Source organism: Pistacia vera, unplaced genomic scaffold, assembly GCF_008641045.1.
Source record: "Pistacia vera cultivar Batoury unplaced genomic scaffold, PisVer_v2 Contig377, whole genome shotgun sequence".
NCBI classification, from domain to species: Eukaryota; Viridiplantae; Streptophyta; class Magnoliopsida; order Sapindales; family Anacardiaceae; genus Pistacia; species Pistacia vera.
The window spans coordinates 483,420-502,629 of NW_022196198.1; the positions used below are offsets into that span (position 1 = coordinate 483,420).

At 34.9% G+C, this 19,210-nt stretch overlaps 3 protein-coding genes across 3 annotated transcripts; 1 reads left to right on the forward strand and 2 right to left on the reverse strand.

Annotated features, from left to right (window-relative positions):
* The first annotated feature begins 4,826 nt into the window (after positions 1-4,826).
* On the forward strand, positions 4,827-7,012 carry LOC116140762 (leucine-rich repeat protein 1-like). The gene is made up of 7 exons (XM_031426340.1): positions 4,827-5,063; positions 5,197-5,329; positions 5,787-5,858; positions 6,105-6,248; positions 6,360-6,431; positions 6,510-6,581; positions 6,693-7,012. The coding sequence occupies exons 1-7, from the start codon at positions 4,982-4,984 to the stop codon at positions 6,769-6,771; spliced, it is 654 nt and encodes a 217-aa protein (XP_031282200.1). The 5' UTR covers positions 4,827-4,981; the 3' UTR covers positions 6,772-7,012.
* A 544-nt stretch (positions 7,013-7,556) lies between these two features.
* On the reverse strand, positions 7,557-12,038 carry LOC116140755 (uncharacterized protein At2g33490-like). Its single transcript, XM_031426331.1, has 6 exons — positions 11,554-12,038; positions 11,256-11,463; positions 10,932-11,162; positions 9,940-9,993; positions 8,470-9,448; positions 7,557-7,918 (listed from the first exon to the last, which is right to left on the reverse strand). Exons 1-6 carry the CDS (start codon positions 11,592-11,594, stop codon positions 7,908-7,910), a joined length of 1,524 nt encoding a protein of 507 aa, XP_031282191.1. The 5' UTR covers positions 11,595-12,038; the 3' UTR covers positions 7,557-7,907.
* A 114-nt stretch (positions 12,039-12,152) lies between these two features.
* LOC116140754 (uncharacterized protein At2g33490) lies at positions 12,153-18,855 on the reverse strand. Its single transcript, XM_031426330.1, has 12 exons — positions 18,817-18,855; positions 17,556-17,777; positions 17,112-17,184; positions 16,878-16,952; positions 16,128-16,189; positions 15,966-16,034; positions 15,386-15,414; positions 15,088-15,295; positions 14,764-14,994; positions 13,773-13,826; positions 12,303-13,281; positions 12,153-12,219 (listed from the first exon to the last, which is right to left on the reverse strand). Exons 1-12 carry the CDS (start codon positions 18,838-18,840, stop codon positions 12,197-12,199), a joined length of 2,049 nt encoding a protein of 682 aa, XP_031282190.1. The 5' UTR covers positions 18,841-18,855; the 3' UTR covers positions 12,153-12,196.
* Positions 18,856-19,210: the final 355 nt, after the last annotated feature.

The following is a 19,210-nucleotide window of genomic DNA, read 5'->3' on the forward strand; positions in this document are numbered from 1 at the left end:
CACTGAAACTCTTATCCGATTAATAATTTCAGAGTCCCGGTGGATTAACTAAAAAACTTCGCCGGTAGCTCCTGGGTCGTTCCAAAATATTTTCAGAATCAGATCACAAGTAAAATAAATTTCTGGGTTTTCATTTTCGATTGTACAGCTACATTTCTTCATGCTAAAATTGCAACCTGTAAATTCAAAATTTCTCTGTAGAGTCATTTTCCAGAATCTAAATTTCAAAATTTGGTGTGAATATGTTCACCGAAAAGAGGGAACAAAGATTGCTACCGTAATTCACTCATGTTTTCTTTTTAGTAATGATGGTCCCTGAGATTATTATTAAAGGAAACCGTGTCTAATTAATATCTCTGCAGTTGTTCTCACAAAATTTTGCCAAGTCGTCTTACTTCACAATTAAGCCCCTCCTATAACAGGAGAAAGTGTGAAAGATACCCAATTTCGCTTTGATTATTTAGCTTTTAACCAAAACTCTTGGAAGTTCTTTTGTTTAAAAACAATCTAGAAGGAAGTAAGTAAAATCAAAACAGGTCAAGAGCTCACATTGTTCAAGGCATTGATAATCATTACTTGTTTAGATATGGTAGTTCCTTTCTATCTGACTTTGTTTGAATTGAAAAATTTTGGATGTCCCCAGAGACAACTAGTAAAGTTATTTCTGTTAAAGGTTTAAAGACCAGTTTAGTTTGAATATGGAGGAAAAGCAGCTGGATGTTGCTGCCTTTAGTGTTAACATTATGATCATTTTTCATTATTCAAACTAAAAAGATCCTTTTGACCCTTTTTTCTTCCCAACTTTATACAGACTTATCATGGTCATTTTCGTTTTTCACTCAGAACATCAGATGATTATAAGGATTCTTGAGTGTAATGAAATGGGCAAAAATGGCGGGTTTGCAGTTGGTGGGTGTATATTTTAAACGTGAGAGGTGCTTTTGAAAACAAAATTAGGGAGAATGAGAAAAGAATGGTCAAACTATTGAGTTCTTTTAAAGAAATGGATGAAGAAAAGTAATTCGTGTGGTACTGATTATACACTCAATGGTCCGTATGGAAAGCTTTTGTCTTACAAGAAGAACAAGGCCTTTACAGAGAAAAAGGAAAAGATGCAATGTTAGTGCTTGGCTTAGTCAAGTCACTCCTTTTAAGAAGAAAGACTTATCATAATATCTCATCCACCCACTAATTTCTTTTTCCATTAATACTTATAAACAAACATATGCACATGAAATTTGTCATATAAATGTTAAGTCAAAGCTCAAATGGACCCCCAAAACAAAACAATTACATCCAACATTAAAAGACGAGTATCACATGGCAACAAGCAATCAGTCAATCACTCTTCTTAGTGGACCTGATCCCACCCAGCAATGCCCATTTTGATTTCTTGTTTTGATCAAATATTATTGATGTGTTAATCTGAAGATTCACTAACTTTAAACTGCTCCATTCCACACAATCAATCAAGAATCAAACTGAAACAAAACCAAGAAGACAAGAACGCAAGATTTTTATCGTAATTCACTTACCCAAATTGGATAAGCTACATCCACGTTAAGCTCCAGTAAACTTGGGGCTCACTACACTAGAGATCAAGATTTTACACAAATACAATCAATATTGAACTCAATCAGTTCACTCTCTCTGCAAAACCTCTCAAGACTCAATCGTAACCCTTTCATATGAGAATACTAACCCAGATCTTCAAAACATGAAGGACACTCAACTCTCAAACACGATTACAACAATTAGGGTTGTTTGGTTCCAAGTACCCTGCATTTTTTGAAGGAATCAGAACCAACAGTTCCTAGGTACCCAGAACCGGAACCTGTAACAACGATTTCGGTTCTGGTTCTAGGTACCCTATAAAATTCAATGACCCCCAAAAGTTTTTAAAATAGCAAAAAAACCCTTAAAACTTACAATACCACCCCCCCCCCCCCCCCCCCCCAATCTGGAACTTGTTAACAAAAATAAAATTACAAATTCAAAATTACAAACTCCATTACTTTATAAAGATAGATTCTCAAAAATCAAACCAACTTACTTTAAGGGGCCGTTTGGATCATATAATGTTTTTTTGTCTTAGTAATAAGATTACCGGAAAGAAAGATTACATTGTAGATTACCGGGTTTAAATTATTATTGTACTTGGTTCAATTGGGATGTATTAATAATTAATGTGTTTGGTTGATAGTAATAACAGATATCCTAAAATACCCTTTTACTAAAATGCCATTTAGATGATTACTAGATATAAATAATTAAGGGTTTGTTTGTTTTATTATTTCAAACCCTATTCTCTATCATATTCCCAAAATACTTGTTTGTTTAATTATTTGGGAAATACTATTCTAGTTTTTTGATTACTTTTAGACCCCTNTACAATCAATATTGAGCTCAATCAGTTCACTCTCTTTGCAAAACCTCTCAAAACTCAATCGTAACCCTTTCCTATGAGAATACTAACTCAGATCCTCAAAACATGAAGGAAACTCAACCCTCAAACACGATTACAACAATCGCTCAAGATTACAAACCTATGAGATACACATCAAACACTAACAGAGACGAAGATGCTTAATCGCAAAAACAGTGTAAGTAAAAAACTACCCAGATTCGACAGAAAAAACTTTCTTCTATACTTGTGCTACTGGAGTGATTCTGGCCGTCAGATTCAGCTTGTCTCCAATGGCCACGATCAATCTTGGAGCTGTCCCATAAAACGACAGCGTTGAACTAATGCCCAACGACATCATTTTGGGCTTCACTTTAACAATTATTGGGCATGTTTGGCTTATTATTTTTACCCATATTCTCAATCCTATTCTCCAAATAATGTTTGACACATTATTCCAGAAATATTGCCCTATTTTTTAATTACTTTTAGATCCCATAAGGTTATTAATTTCATTAAATACCCCCTGAAAAAAAGTTTAAAAATTAGCAAAAACACCCCCGTGACCCATACTTGCCAGATTCCAGCAACCACCGTCTGTGATAGCCGGAATATGTACAACGGCCTACTTGCCGACCAGAAATGGCTGGAATTTCACCGATCTGGCCGGAAAAGGCCAGATCTGACCGTAACGATGGCCAAAGAAATGGTCATCGTTAACGGTCAACGACGGCCATATCTTTGGCTGTCGTTTTGGCCTTTTCCGGCCGTCGCGGCCACGACAGGCCGTGGATCTTGCCTTTTCCGACCAGATCCGTGGTAGATCTGGCCGAAAAAGACCATAACGATGCGTTACGACACAGATTCGACCGGTCTGTGTCGTAACGCGATTTTCCAGCCAGATTCTTGCGGTGGTGGCCGGAATATAACACTACAAGTGGTGAAGGTATTTTTGTCATTTTATACATTAGGGTGTTTAATTAAATTAGCAAACCTAGAGGCTTTTTCATAAATTTTTAAATTTTACCTCGTAATACTCCCCTATCCAACTATCCAATATTATTCTCAAAATCCTATCCAAAATAATAAACCAAACACACCCATTAATTGCCCAGCTGCTTCTCATCTTCCCAAGCATCTACCAAAGTCGTATTAAATACCGTTCAGTAGCGATCTGGTAAATTATCAACTTCAGCACGTTGAACCATAATGACAGTAATTAAAATTGAAAGCGGAAAACGAGCAAATCCGGAAAAGAGAAAAATGTTATTTTATTGTCAAATATTGATTGTAAATGGGATTTGAATTTATTAATCTGAAGAGAGAAAAGAATATGAACCAGAATTAGACAGGTTTCAGTATCATTCAAGCTTTCATTTGATTAGTAGTAGTTTATGAAAGTTTCTTTCGAAGCATAAATGGCTTATCAGACCAGGAAAGTAAATTCCTTTGTTCATTTAGTTGACTTCTTCAAAAAAAAAATTGTCATCTTTAAAGTTAGGCCACTGAATACCGAATCTGGAGTGTGATAAACTTGTTTATATAAATAAAAAACTACCAGATACGACAAAGGGTTAGCACAGAAAGAAATTTCGTTGGAGGAAGTAAAATAAATGTGTATCCGACCACCACACGTTTCCAAAGTAAACATTGTTCTCTTATGCCTATGCTCTTTACAGCACTCGTCAACAAAACAATCCGAACTGCAAAATACATATACACTTTAATAAAAGACATTATTTTTTACAACATTGAAACTGCAAAAAATGAGCAGATGTCAGTCCACACATGCTGAGGTCTCAATTATTCTCTTGCATATACTGTTTTGGCTCCAACAGAGTTCAAAAGATTTGCCTGGTTTTCCCCAACCACATCACCCTTGTCAATGCTGACATGCACGCAACCCCTCTGTACAAAATTATCTTCAATGGTTCAAGTTAAATAATATAAATTTATCTTACAAAAAATTATAGGAAAATACTATGACTTCAACTGGGTTTCTGAATCTTTGTTCCTCAGTGAAGTAACGCAACCATATGAGCAACATGGGTGGTCCAAATTTTACTGGAAATGTTGCCCCAACTCAACTTTATTTTCTGTGTATTTTCAACTCCTATTACCATTTCTAAGTTCTGATACTCTAATTCACACGTCAGTAATTCTCAAAGGCTAATAAATTTAATTATTTAAAAAAATTGGTGATATAGAGGCAACGGGGACAGAATCGTCTTATAGATTAGTGACTAGGGATATTTTTGGACTTGCAGGTCTGAACATGAAAACAACTAAACAAAGGATAGGATAGGCCTTAGGCAAATGTACCTTTTATGAAAAAAATTTAAAGGTTTGTAATTGTTGTATAGCCATAAAGCCAGCCAGCCGGTCCCAATTTTAAATTTTTATGGGGCTCTATAAATTCCCCTACAACAAAGGCTTGATTCCTTGCTTCCATGCTTTAAACAAACATAACTACCACAACTCTCTCCATCTCCGTCTCCATCTCAAAATTCCCCAGTAGCATCTTGACTCTTTTAAAGTAGCTCAGAATAACCTTCAACTTTCAAAGTTTTGTTTGCAATGGCGATCTCGACTCTGCTTGGTCCCCTTTTTGTTTTACTTTTATCAACTGCTTTGGCTACTACAAACGCTAACACAGAAGGTATACATGGATGATATAAAATCTGAGTGTCGTTTTAAATGATTGTTTTAACATTTTTTCATAATTATTTTTCAATCATATATAGACTTTTTGTTGATATTATTCATTGTTTATGGCTGTGTAAAATGAAAAGGGGATGCTCTATACGCGTTGAGAAGAGCTGTTAAGGATCCACAAGGTGTTCTTGAAAGCTGGGATCCGACTCTGGTGGATCCTTGTACTTGGTTTCATGTCACTTGTGACTCTGATAATCGGGTTACCCGTCTGTAAGTTTCTTATAATCATTTTTTCTCCTCTGTTTGTGTTTATTTATCCACTGTTTGTCATGGACAAGTAGTCAAACCCTTACCTGTAAAATTGATACTACTTGTTTGTTCATGCATACAGCATATATAGTGATATGTATATATGGAAAATCATGAGCCGGACGTAAGTGGGGTTGTGTTATATTGCCTCAAAACCATCCGCATGTGAGCAACCCGAGAAATCTAATTAGTCAAATTCAGACAAAACAAAAGGACAATCAGGCTTTCACTTTGTTAATGCTTTCAATGCATGCATGTGATTTAATTCTTGAATTTACGACTACCTTACTCTTCCAAAACTGTAGATATGTACATGAACCTGTCATTTTTAAACTTAAAAAGCAATGTGAAACTGTGTCTATTCAGATTTATCGGGCCAGTAATTTATAGAATTTATATATATATATATATATTGCAGAGACCTTGGAAATGGAAAGCTGTCGGGCAGACTAGTCCCCGAGCTGGGGAAGCTAGAACGTTTGCAATATCTGTAAGCATATTTTTTATTTCGAAGCTCTACCTCTTTATTATTATTTAATTCCTTGGGACAGAAGAGACAAATATGAAGCATTAAAGAAATGAAATTAGGTTGTGCAATAAATGATGTCCTTTTCTTAGTGATGGCATCACCGTCAGATCGAGGAGCGATAGATTAAGGTCTTAAATTCGGCCATGATTGATGAAACAGAGAGCATTTAATAGAATATGACTGGGTTGGTGTGTGTTAACTGTACAGGGAACTATACATGAACAACTTGGTGGGTCCTGTACCGGAGGCACTTGGAGGACTTAAGAGCCTTATTAGCTTTGATCTTTATCACAATAACCTTACCGGGCCCATCCCTTCTTCACTCTCAAGCCTCTCTAATCTCAAATTCTTGTAAGCATGAAATACCCTTCTGAATCTTTAATTTGATTGATTGATTGACGTCTGATCGGAATCAAATGGTTAAGAAGCAATCTATAATGCTTCACGTGATCTCCCATGCAGGAGACTTAACGGTAACAGATTGACTGGAAGGATTCCAAGGGATCTTACCAAACTTGGAAGCCTCAAGATCCTGTGAGTTTTAACATATTATAATTACAATATGAATTATATATCTCTCTAAATTCTCATATTAATCTGGAAATTTTACAGTGATGTGTCAAACAATAATTTGTGCGGAACAATTCCGACATCGGGCTCGTTCTCAAAGTTCTCAGAGGAAAGGTGACAGATTTGATTTCAACCCATCCATTAGTTTTAAGAGTAGATAGCTAGCTATTTTTTTGGTTTAAATCCTGAGTTGGGTTTGCATAACTATTGATTTTCTGGATGCAGTTTTATGAATAATCCAAGACTAGAGGGACCAGAATTGATGGGATTTGTGAGATACGATGTAGGAGGAGACTGTAAATGACGCACCAAAGAACAAAGAGGCAACAACCACCTTGACCAATTCCATAATAATGTCTCTTTATATGGAAATGGCTACATATTTTTCTAATTTTAGTGACTGATTAGGGCATTACAACAAGATAGTGTTCTTGTAATTTAGCGGAGATATCCTTATCTTCACGCATGTGATATTAAGTTTCAGCCATCTGTATTTGTTTTTTTCCTCTTATATATATATAAATAATATAGTATATATCTTTTGCTTCATAATGTCCAGTCGAGTAGGTCTTTGATAAACCAGAACCACTATTTCTTTCAATCACCCAGAAATTCAGTTTCAGTCGTCAAATTTCTGTAAATTTCTGTCCTTTCTTGATCATGATTCGTATTTTTTAGTCTTGGTTGTTTACCTTGCAACATCAACCCGAACTTTTGCTGAATTTCTGGTTAACCGCATCCAGCAATATTTTATGTAATAGCCACAGTTCAGAAACAGGTTGGATAAGAAATTATTGTTCTCAGCATCAACAGATGCGTTTGGCAAGTTGGTGAAGAAGACAGTAAACGATCTTTTCCAAATTCAGTTTGAAGAGCCTTTCTTAAAAAAAGTCCTCAAAAGTTTATCATATTTTAATTCAACCCTTAAAATGGGCTGTTTAAGTAAGTTTTCCTCAAAAGTACCAAGGCACTACACAGGTTGCTTCTAACAAACCCTCAATCAAAACAAGCCAAATCGTTAACTAATTACATGATATCATAACCCCCAATCATAAAAACCGAGAACATTATACAATTCGTAATTCTAAATTGTGAACAACGTGTCAATAGAATTTTCTTAAGGTGCAATACACTGCTACAACAGAATTAGAAATATTTAAAAGGAATTGCTGGGAATAATAAAAAGGGAATTTGCTATTAATTCCTATGTGAAGATACAAAATTCCTCCTTGAATAATGGAACACATGGGCAATTATTTAATTAACTTATGCCCACTGTTCAAGATATAAATAAGGAGAAGGATGACAAAGTAGAGACCGAAACGAAAGAATAGACGAGAAGATATATACACATTTTTGCCTGTACGAAATTTTGTGAGACAATCTCACCCCCATAAATGTTTCTGTCAAGTCAGGAAAAATTCCTACCGACCAAAAGAATTACTCCGCACCTGCGTCCACCATATATAACAACAATTATGATCAGAAAAAGCCACATCATCGAGACCATATATTACTCTTTGATTTCATGAACCGTGGTTATACAAATAAAACAAAAGATGACATATGTTATTAGTCCTAAAACAAATTCTATAAAATCCACATCACTTAGTTGCAACATATGCCTCGAAAAGAATAGTTTACTCTAAGTTCCCTTCACCATTAACATTTTAAATCTGCAAAGATAAAAGTTCCACTTCTCCAATATACTTATCAAATTCAATTCTCACTCAACCATCTTCAACTTCAAACTGGAAAGTGAAAATGCCTAATTGCAGAAGATTATTATGCTATCTCCATATCTAACAATAACATATTTATTTTTCAATATGTTAATGAAAATTGATTACTAGCCGATAGAACAGTAGAGATTGGTTAATATATCATCTCTGGTGCTTACCCAGAAGATACCTCAAGTCCTGTCACATTGACATGTTAGGTGAAATAAACTATACTGATTAAAAAAAAAAAAAAAAATAACAGCACTTGGTTATTAAATTACCTGTAATTTCAACAACCTGGGCAACAGTTTCTGAACCAGTTGATGGTGACTTCTTGTTAGTTAAAGTTAATGGTGATAGAGGAGGCGATACCATCCCTAAATTGTGTGGCTTGGAAACATCTAAGGAAGTCATTTTATGCTCCCTTGAGGGTATGGAAAAACTACGAGTGATTGCCTCAGGAGGTGTTGGCAGTGGAGACGCTGCATTTGACACCGATGATCTATTGGTAGCGTAAGGCATTTGAACTTTGGGCCTCAAGGGAGCTGAATGACCAACCACCATAGATCTTGAAGACTTGGAAATAGAATTGGCAGGGGGTCTTGGAAGTTCATGAAGCTCACTTATCTTGGGTGAAGACGTAAAAGTAGGGGAAGCACTTGGAGAAATTTTCGGGGATGAGGTTGGTGGTTGAGCTATCGGACTTCGTAAAATTGGTCCAGATAACATTTGGGGATGTTCCTTTGAGACAGTTTTCATAGCTGAGGGTATACTTGTAATTGGACCAGAAAAAGATTGTCTTTTGATTTTTTTATAATCAGAAGCACCTGGAGGATCAAACCGCGAAAATAAAAACCCATCTGCCAAAGGAGGAGGTAGTCGAGTTGATGCAGTATTATTGTTGTTCTCTCTGAGGACAGACTGTGCGAAAGATCTGGAGACTTTCTCATCACTCAAACTTTTATCAAATTTTGTTCGGTCCAAGGGGGATGAATGCCACACATTATGAGTATATCCACTCAAACTTGACTTCACTGGGTGAGGAACTGGACTACCTGGTCCTGAAGAAGTTGAACCCTTTGTAGCTACTGGTGTTGGTAGTACATATGTGTTGAACTTCCGTGAAGATGACGGTTGCATTTGCTTAACCTTGTCAATAGGGTCAGATTTGAATTCAGCAAAAATTGGCGCTGACTGGCTTCCTAGCCTAACATCCCTACTAAAGGAAATGGATCTCCTATAGCCTCTATCCAGATTTTCCTGCAAATATGCCAAAAAAGAAGAATGAAACCATTGATACTTCTTCGCTGCACCTTAAAGATCAGATGCACAAAATATGAAATAACAGAGACAGATTCGTTATTTTTTGTGGTACTGGGGAAGAAAAAACTTGTTTTCTGTTTAGCAGTAACTCAACTATTTCTAGTGGATGAAGTTTATTATATATTCATATGTAACCAAGTATCTAGTAATATCATTTTCAAATCACTTGATTAATGAAATAATTTAATAAAATGGCAAAAAAAATATACTTGAATAAAGGTTATCTGAAGTCAGAAAACCAACTTTTGCTAGGTCAACTGTATGGGTTAATCGTGTATAAGATTACAACTTAGAAAAAACATTATGAAGAAAAAGATCGAATAACTTTCTGATTTGACCCATAGGGCTATGTTTGCATCATATTGATCTTCAATGCATAACCTGATTTCTGTGCACATAAAAATTGTCAATAGAGCAAATTCCTTTACCATTGCAGTCTCCACAGGAGCAACTTGGGGAAATGTAATGTCTGCCTCATCCAACTGCATAAATCAGTATATGGTCAAGTTACAGGTTAAATGTAATTCATCTCTAGACGTAGAAATAAACTATGATCCACAAGGTAACGGTATGATCACTCTATGATGTCCAAAACAGTAATTATATAAATATTCTAGGGGTAGAGTAGTTCTCGACCCTGAAAATAAATGCTGATAGATCAATAAGAAGACAATTTCTGCTTTTCATGCATGAATTAGCTTCACATATACATTCAACTGATCTCCCATTTGCTGCAAAATAAAACATTTGGCATTTGGCATGAAAGTGCTAGATGATTATTAGACTTGTCAGAATTGATGTATGAGCATATTAGTTATCCTAACAATGATTCAAAATGTTAACATACAGGCATATTTGTTATCCTAACAATGATTCAAAATGTTAAGATACAGGCATATTTGTTATCCTAACAATGATTCAAAATGTTAAGATACAGCCATAGTTGTTATCCTAACAATGATTCAAAATGTTAAGATAAAGGCATAGTTGTTATCCTAACAATGATTCAAAATGTTAAGATACAGGCATATTTGTTATCCTAACAATGATTCAAAATGTTAAGTTATGAGCATATTTGTTATCCTAACTATGGTTCAAAATGTAAGATATGAGCATATTTGTTGTCCTAGCGATTTTCAAAATGTTAAGTTATGGGTATATTTATCATCGTAACTATGATCCAAAATGTTAAGATCAGGGCATATTTGTTATCCTAACTATGATTCTAAATGTTAAGTACGGGCATATTTGTTATCCTAGCAATGACTCAAAATATCAAGATATGGCATATATATCATCCCATCTATTATTCAGAATGTTAAGATCGCAAGCATTCAGATGAGTTCTATCCATAAGGGATTAAACAGAGACGAAATTAATTAGCTTTCTCTGCCAGATACAGAATGCATTATGTTTTCACCTCCATTGAGTTTCGCGAAGTAGAAACATTCTCCTGGTCATTTTGTCCATAGTCAAAACTCAATTCCCCGTCACCATGTGTATCAGAGCTTTCATCATCATCATCACCATCATCCCCATCATCATCTTCAAGTCCACTGAACTGGTAATCAATGTGCTGTTGTTCTGTAACCATTTTCACATGTGGCTCTATTGCCTCGAGAGACTTAAGAGCCTTCTTGAAGAAACACATCTGCTTCCAAGCAGAGGAAAAGAAGCATATTAAACATTATCCAACACAAGAACATTTGATAAAGAAGACATGGGAAGAAAAGAAAGTAAAAACCTGAGCAGCATGGTGTCTAGCGGCTTGTGTAAGAAGACTCCGGGATTGTCCTTGCTTCAGAGACTTCAAACGAAAAACAAATAAGGTTGCCTCCTCATCATACTCATCATGAGCTGTTTGCAACTGTTGCATAGAAAAAGTTTCTCCTTTCCCACTTTTTGACCTCCCTTTTTCTCTCTGCCTCATCACCATGTAATCATATACACTTCTGTAGATCATTTACCAATATGAGAAAACAGGTTATCTAAAAGGTTGACTGTGTTCATGTTAGTGCGCACTTAAAAAATAAATTTTGAACCTTTTTTCATCACATTGTCGCTTCATCTCCTGCATCATCATAAAATAACAAATCAATCTTTATGTTAATTTAGTAAAATGCTAAAACAGGCGATACACAAACAATGCTTAATACATGTAAAAAAAAAAAAAACAACAATAAAAATGAAATAGAATCTCCCATGGAAAATTCATTGATTGGGAATGTCATTTTCTAGTTAAGAAAATGGTAAGCCAAAATGTTGGAAGGAATAGTAGCCCTCGTAAAGAAAATATTGAGATGCCTGTAAATTCCAACAAAAAAATGTTCAACAATCATTTCCTATGCATTGAAGAATATATATGTATATCTTCCACAAAATTTAGGGTGTTTGAACACAACTAAAGACCTTGGTTGAGCTGCCGGCATTCTTTGCCTAATTCTAGTTAAATTATTAAACCAAAAGCATGAGCAGCCAGAGCACTTATGAAAAAGAACAACAAATTTCTTGGCAACATAGGATGATAAAAAAGTTAACAGGCAGGTTTTAAGTATGGCATAATACATCAAACTTGCCTGCTATCTCCATATCTAACAATAACATATTTATTTTTCAATATGTTTATGAAAATTGATTACTAGCCGATAGAACAGTAGAGATTGGTTAATATATCATCTCTGGTGCTTACCCAGAAGATACCTCAAGTCCTGTCACATTGACATGTTAGGTGAAATAAACTATACTGATTAAAAAAAAAAAAAAAAATAACAGCACTTGGTTATTAAATTACCTGTAATTTCAACAACCTGGGCAACAGTTTCTGAACCAGTTGATGGTGACTTCTTGTTAGTTAAAGTTAATGGTGATAGAGGAGGCGATACCATCCCTAAATTGTGTGGCTTGGAAACATCTAAGGAAGTCATTTTATGATCCCTTGAGGGTATGGAAAAACTACGAGTGATTGCCTCAGGAGGTGTTGGCAGTGGAGATGCTGCATTTGACACCGATGATCTATTGGTAGCGTAAGGCATTTGAACTTTGGGCCTCAAGGGAGCTGAATGACCAACCACCATAGATCTTGAAGACTTGGAAATAGAATTGGCAGGGGGTCTTGGAAGTTCATGAAGCTCACTTATCTTGGGTGAAGACGTAAAAGTAGGGGAAGCACTTGGAGAAATTTTCGGGGATGAGGTTGGTGGTTGAGCTATCGGACTTCGTAAAATTGGTCCAGATAACATTTGGGGATGTTCCTTTGAGACAGTTTTCATAGCTGAGGGTATACTTGTAATTGGACCAGAAAAAGATTGTCTTTTGATTTTTTTATAATCAGAAGCACCTGGAGGATCAAACCGCGAAAATAAAAACCCATCTGCCAAAGGAGGAGGTAGTCGAGTTGATGCAGTATTATTGTTGTTCTCTCTGAGGACAGACTGTGCGAAAGATCTGGAGACTTTCTCATCACTCAAACTTTTATCAAATTTTGTTCGGTCCAAGGGGGATGAATGCCACACATTATGAGTATATCCACTCAAACTTGACTTCACTGGGTGAGGAACTGGACTACCTGGTCCTGAAGAAGTTGAACCCTTTGTAGCTACTGGTGTTGGTAGTACATATGTGTTGAACTTCCGTGAAGATGACGGTTGCATTTGCTTAACCTTGTCAATAGGGTCAGATTTGAATTCAGCAAAAATTGGCGCTGACTGGCTTCCTAGCCTAACATCCCTACTAAAGGAAATGGATCTCCTATAGCCTCTATCCAGATTTTCCTGCAAATATGCCAAAAAAGAAGAATGAAACCATTGATACTTCTTCGCTGCACCTTAAAGATCAGATGCACAAAATATGAAATAACAGAGACAGATTCGTTATTTTTTGTGGTACTGGGGAAGAAAAAACTTGTTTTCTGTTTAGCAGTAACTCAACTATTTCTAGTGGATGAAGTTTATTATATATTCATATGTAACCAAGTATGTAGTAATATCATTTTCAAATCACTTGATTAATGAAATAATTTAATAAAATGGCAAAAAAAATATACTTGAATAAAGGTTATCTGAAGTCAGAAAACCATCTTTTGCTAGGTCAACTGTATGGGTTAATCGTGTATAAGATTACAACTTAGAAAAAACATTATGAAGAAAAAGATCGAATAACTTTCTGATTTGACCCATAGGGCTATGTTTGCATCATATTGATCTTCAATGCATAACCTGATTTCTGTGCACATAAAAATTGTCAATAGAGCAAATTCCTTTACCATTGCAGTCTCCACAGGAGCAACTTGGGGAAATGTAATGTCTGCCTCATCCAACTGCATAAATCAGTATATGGTCAAGTTACAGGTTAAATGTAATTCATCTCTAGACGTAGAAATAAACTATGATCCACAAGGTAACGGTAGATCACTCTATGATGTCCAAAACAGTAATTATATAAATATTCTAGGGGTAGAGTAGTTCTCGACCCTGAAAATAAATGCTGATAGATCAATAAGAAGACAATTTCTGCTTTTCATGCATGAATTAGCTTCACATATACATTCAACTGATCTCTCATTTGTTGCAAAATAAAACATTTGGCATTTGGCATGAAAGTGCTAGATGATTATTAGACTTGTCAGAATTGATGTATGAGCATATTAGTTATCCTAACAATGATTCAAAATGTTAACATACAGGCATATTTGTTATCCTAACAATGATTCAAAATGTTAAGATACAGGCATATTTGTTATCCTAACAATGATTCAAAATGTTAAGATACAGCCATAGTTGTTATCCTAACAATGATTCAAAATGTTAAGATAAAGGCATAGTTGTTATCCTAACAATGATTCAAAATGTTAAGATACAGGCATATTTGTTATCCTAACAATGATTCAAAATGTTAAGTTATGAGCATATTTGTTATCCTAACTATGGTTCAAAATGTAAGATATGAGCATATTTGTTGTCCTAGCGATTTTCAAAATGTTAAGTTATGGGTATATTTATCATCGTAACTATGATCCAAAATGTTAAGATCAGGGCATATTTGTTATCCTAACTATGATTCTAAATGTTAAGTACGGGCATATTTGTTATCCTAGCAATGACTCAAAATATCAAGATATGGCATATATATCATCCCATCTATTATTCAGAATGTTAAGATCGCAAGCATTCAGATGAGTTCTATCCATAAGGGATTAAACAGAGACGAAATTAATTAGCTTTCTCTGCCAGATACAGAATGCATTATGTTTTCACCTCCATTGAGTTTCGCGAAGTAGAAACATTCTCCTGGTCATTTTGTCCATAGTCAAAACTCAATTCCCCGTCACCATGTGTATCAGAGCTTTCATCATCATCATCACCATCATCCCCATCATCATCTTCAAGTCCACTGAACTGGTAATCAATGTGCTGTTGTTCTGTAACCATTTTCACATGTGGCTCTATTGCCTCGAGAGACTTAAGAGCCTTCTTGAAGAAACACATCTGCTTCCAAGCAGAGGAAAAGAAGCATATTAAACATTATCCAACACAAGAACATTTGATAAAGAAGACATGGGAAGAAAAGAAAGTAAAAACCTGAGCAGCATGGTGTCTAGCGGCTTGTGTAAGAAGACTCCGGGATTGTCCTTGCTTCAGAGACTTCAAACGAAAAACAAATAAGGTTGCCTCCTCATCATACTCATCATGAGCTGTTTGCAACTGTTGCATAGAAAAAGTTTCTCCTTTCCCACTTTTTGACCTCCCTTTTTCTCTCTGCCTCATCACCATGTAATCATATACACTTCTGTAGATCATTTACCAATATGAGAAAACAGGTTATCTAAAAGGTTGACTGTGTTCATGTTAGTGCGCACTTAAAAAATAAATTTTGAACCTTTTTTCATCACATTGTCGCTTCATCTCCTGCATCATCATAAAATAACAAATCAATCTTTATGTTAATTTAGTAAAATGCTAAAACAGGCGATACACAAACAATGCTTAATACATGTAAAAAAAAAAAAAACAACAATAAAAATGAAATAGAATCTCCCATGGAAAATTCATTGATTGGGAATGTCATTTTCTAGTTAAGAAAATGGTAAGCCAAAATGTTGGAAGGAATAGTAGCCCTCGTAAAGAAAATATTGAGATGCCTGTAAATTCCAACAAAAAAATGTTCAACAATCATTTCCTATGCATTGAAGAATATATATGTATATCTTCCACAAAATTTAGGGTGTTTGAACACAACTAAAGACCTTGGTTGAGCTGCCGGCATTCTTTGCCTAATTCTAGTTAAATTATTAAACCAAAAGCATGAGCAGCCAGAGCACTTATGAAAAAGAACAACAAATTTCTTGGCAACATAGGATGATAAAAAAGTTAACAGGCAGGTTTTAAGTATGGCATAATACATCAAACTTGCCATTGGATGCTCAGGTCAAAAACCAAAGAGTCCATAAAGCACAAACCTCAACTGTTCGAAGTTCATTAAGAAGAGACTCTGACGGGACTGTGATTGTCTGGAAGATATGAGAGCGCTGGAATATGAAAATAATTATTATTACCAGGGTAGGGTCAGATATACATTTTTGTGACAGCTTAAAGTTAAAAAAAAAAAAAAGAAGACTCACATAGTTATCAACAAGTTTCTGGAGTTCAAACTGCACTTTTCCCAGCATTAGCAAAACTTTTCCTGAACAGAAACACAAAGAACTTAATCTTTTCATTTTCTCTCTTTCTGAATGCTGAGAAACAACATATGAAATTGAAAACCAAGAAATAACTTATTTTGGAGTAAGAAGACCAAGTAATAACTTGTCATTAAATAATTACAACTGTCTGAATCATAACAAGAACAAGAATATGAAACAATTCGCAATTTCCATGTTGGAGAAACATCAACTTCATTGTGAATGTAGCTTCACAGTGGATGAGCAAATGAATTATTCCATTTGAAGAATACTTAAAACATCATCAATAGAGAGTGAAGTTATTTTACATAATCAGAGACATCAGTTAAGATGTGGTTTACAGAGTACAAATTCACAAAAATATGGTAAGCACTATGGTTTGTACTAGCTTCAAACAAATGTTAAATTCTGAGGCCTAATAACTCTTCTCCTTATAAGATTTGAGGAGTGCAACAAAGGCAAATAAATAAATAAAATAGGAGTAAATCTCTACATTTAAAAATGTATATTCAAACAGATACCAGAACTAAATATGAACCTACAAATAAAAATTCATCTTTTCATAAAATTCTATCAAATTAAATCTTAAGGTGAAACAGAAAAACTACTAAAATAAATTATCCCAGGATATATGTTCACAATGGATTATCAAATGAAAATATAGCAGAAGGGCAAGTTAAATTCACTTACCACTTTCTTCATTATCATTCAACGCAGTTTTCTCAAGAAGACAGGCACCCATTTCCTGCAATGACTCCGAGAATTCTGAGAGAAAAAGGAACACATAGTATAATTCTTGAGATCACCCAAAAGTACTAAACAGAGATTATAAGATAATGCTAATATACTAAACGGAGATTAAAATCATCATGCTAGCTTTCTTTACGCAAACAGATAATACTACAAATATGAGAATTTAGTTACCATAAGCACTATTTGCCGTTGCTGCAGCTGCCGAAAGTAAGCTATCATAGCAGTCTCTCATGTCATGCATATCCTACAAACACACAATCCGAGTTAATAAAAGCATATATGTATTTACATGGTTAAATTATTATAATTAACCATTCAATTTTTTCCCCTTTCCACAACATGCCTCAACGATAATGATGCTGCTAAAAGCTTCAATTTAGCATTGAACAATCATCCAGATCCAGAACCAACTCTAAAAGTTTAATTATCTTATAATTAAATAAAAGCAGAACATAAATGATTCACTTTCTTCTAAATTCATGAACATTAACACATTTCACAAAAGATAACCCTAACCGCACGTTTGGCAACTGGAAATGAAAAAAAAAATCGTATCGTTCAATTTTTTCACGGAGCAAATGAACAAAACAAATTGCACAAAGAAAAGAGGTGTACCTGATAAGCCAGAGCGAACTCGTCCAATTGAGCGAGAGGGCGAAGATCTCTTCGGTCCTTAGAATCATGGTGCCTGTGATGAAATGTGAAGCCTCGAAATCTTCTCAGCGAAGTCTTCATTCTTGATTTGATTTCCACACCTTTCTTTCTTCTTCTTTTCAAGGCCTCAGGGAAACGAAAATGATAAAATTTTCTCCTCTTCTTGTTGTGTTGGTCGCGAATCTAGATAGCACAATTTTTATTTTTATTTTTATTTTTCTTTTAAATGAAATGATACAATTTCTATCTTTCAAAGTTCAAACTACATTCCCGGTAGGGTTACGTCATAAAATAAAATAAAATATATTATCAGTAACATTGATTTGTTGTTTCTTGACTTCTTGGTACCTTAGACTCCGGTTTTTTTTTTTTTCGTTTTTTTTTTTAAATAATAATAATTTCTGTTGTTTTATGGTAAACTGGTTAAAAGTCATACGTCATTAATAGAGAAGTTGAAGTTTAATTAGATAATGTGAGTCGCTATCTTGTACCAAATAAAGGTAATTATAGCCACTTAATCTTCATCAAGCTCCAATTTTCCCTTGTTATTGGAGAAGAAGATATTTTAAGACAGTGCAATTTATTGACCAAAATATATGGAAGTTATTATATAATTAAATGAAAATGATATATTAATAATTCATGTAACATTCACTTATGTCATACATAATACTTTTTAATTTATAATAATTTAAGTAATTTAAAAGATTAAAAAAAAAAATGTCACCGAGTTGACTGCCGAGTATTAGGTGATGACAAACTAACAAAGCGATGTTGCTTTTTTTCCCATAAAATTAGAAATGTTTTCCACAAAATTCAAATGTGTGATGGGGCCATGATTATTTAATTGGAATTAGATGAGCAACAATCAAGCCCAAAAGAACACACGAATTGAACGAAATAATTAGGGAAGACGGAAGACTGGAGACTTTCTCCGGTCAACAAAACGCGTTTCTTGGAGATTAAGGATCTGTAAATGTAAATGCTTCTGCATCTTCAAATTCAGAAAAAAAAAAAAAAAAAAAGCCCACAAAAAAGGGCTTCTGCATGCTTTTTAAGAAGTTTCATGTGTATTTGGCCACATCCACATCCACATGTTGGCATTAATATTATACTATGACGAGAAATTCAACAATAGTGGAGCCGTTGAAGTTTGTGTTGAGAAATTTGGACCAAAATTCAAAGCAATAACAGAGCGTGGGGGGCAAACATTATGAAATACCTGTATCGCATTTCCATAATACATAGTGTAGTGAGGGGCAAATGATCAGTATGGGACTGTAAGGTTTGACGATTGCGTATGCGTAGATCTTGATGGGACCCTTTAGCTTCTAGACAAAAACCAACCAGCCAATTAGATTTGATTAGATTGGGCATTGGTCAAAACTCCAGTGTTCGATGTCTAATATCTTATTCTTGGGTGTGTTCTATCGTGGTGAAGTGGGTAATCATTTGGTCCCAACACCACCAAAGCAAAAAGGTCCAAAACAAGAGGTTGAAACCGCAACTCTAAAGACTAAAACCATCTCATCTAACAAGAGCTTTCAAGTTCAAAAGCTTGAAAACAAGTTGGCTATTGAGATTAATTGAATTATCCATATTTTGCTTTTTCAGAC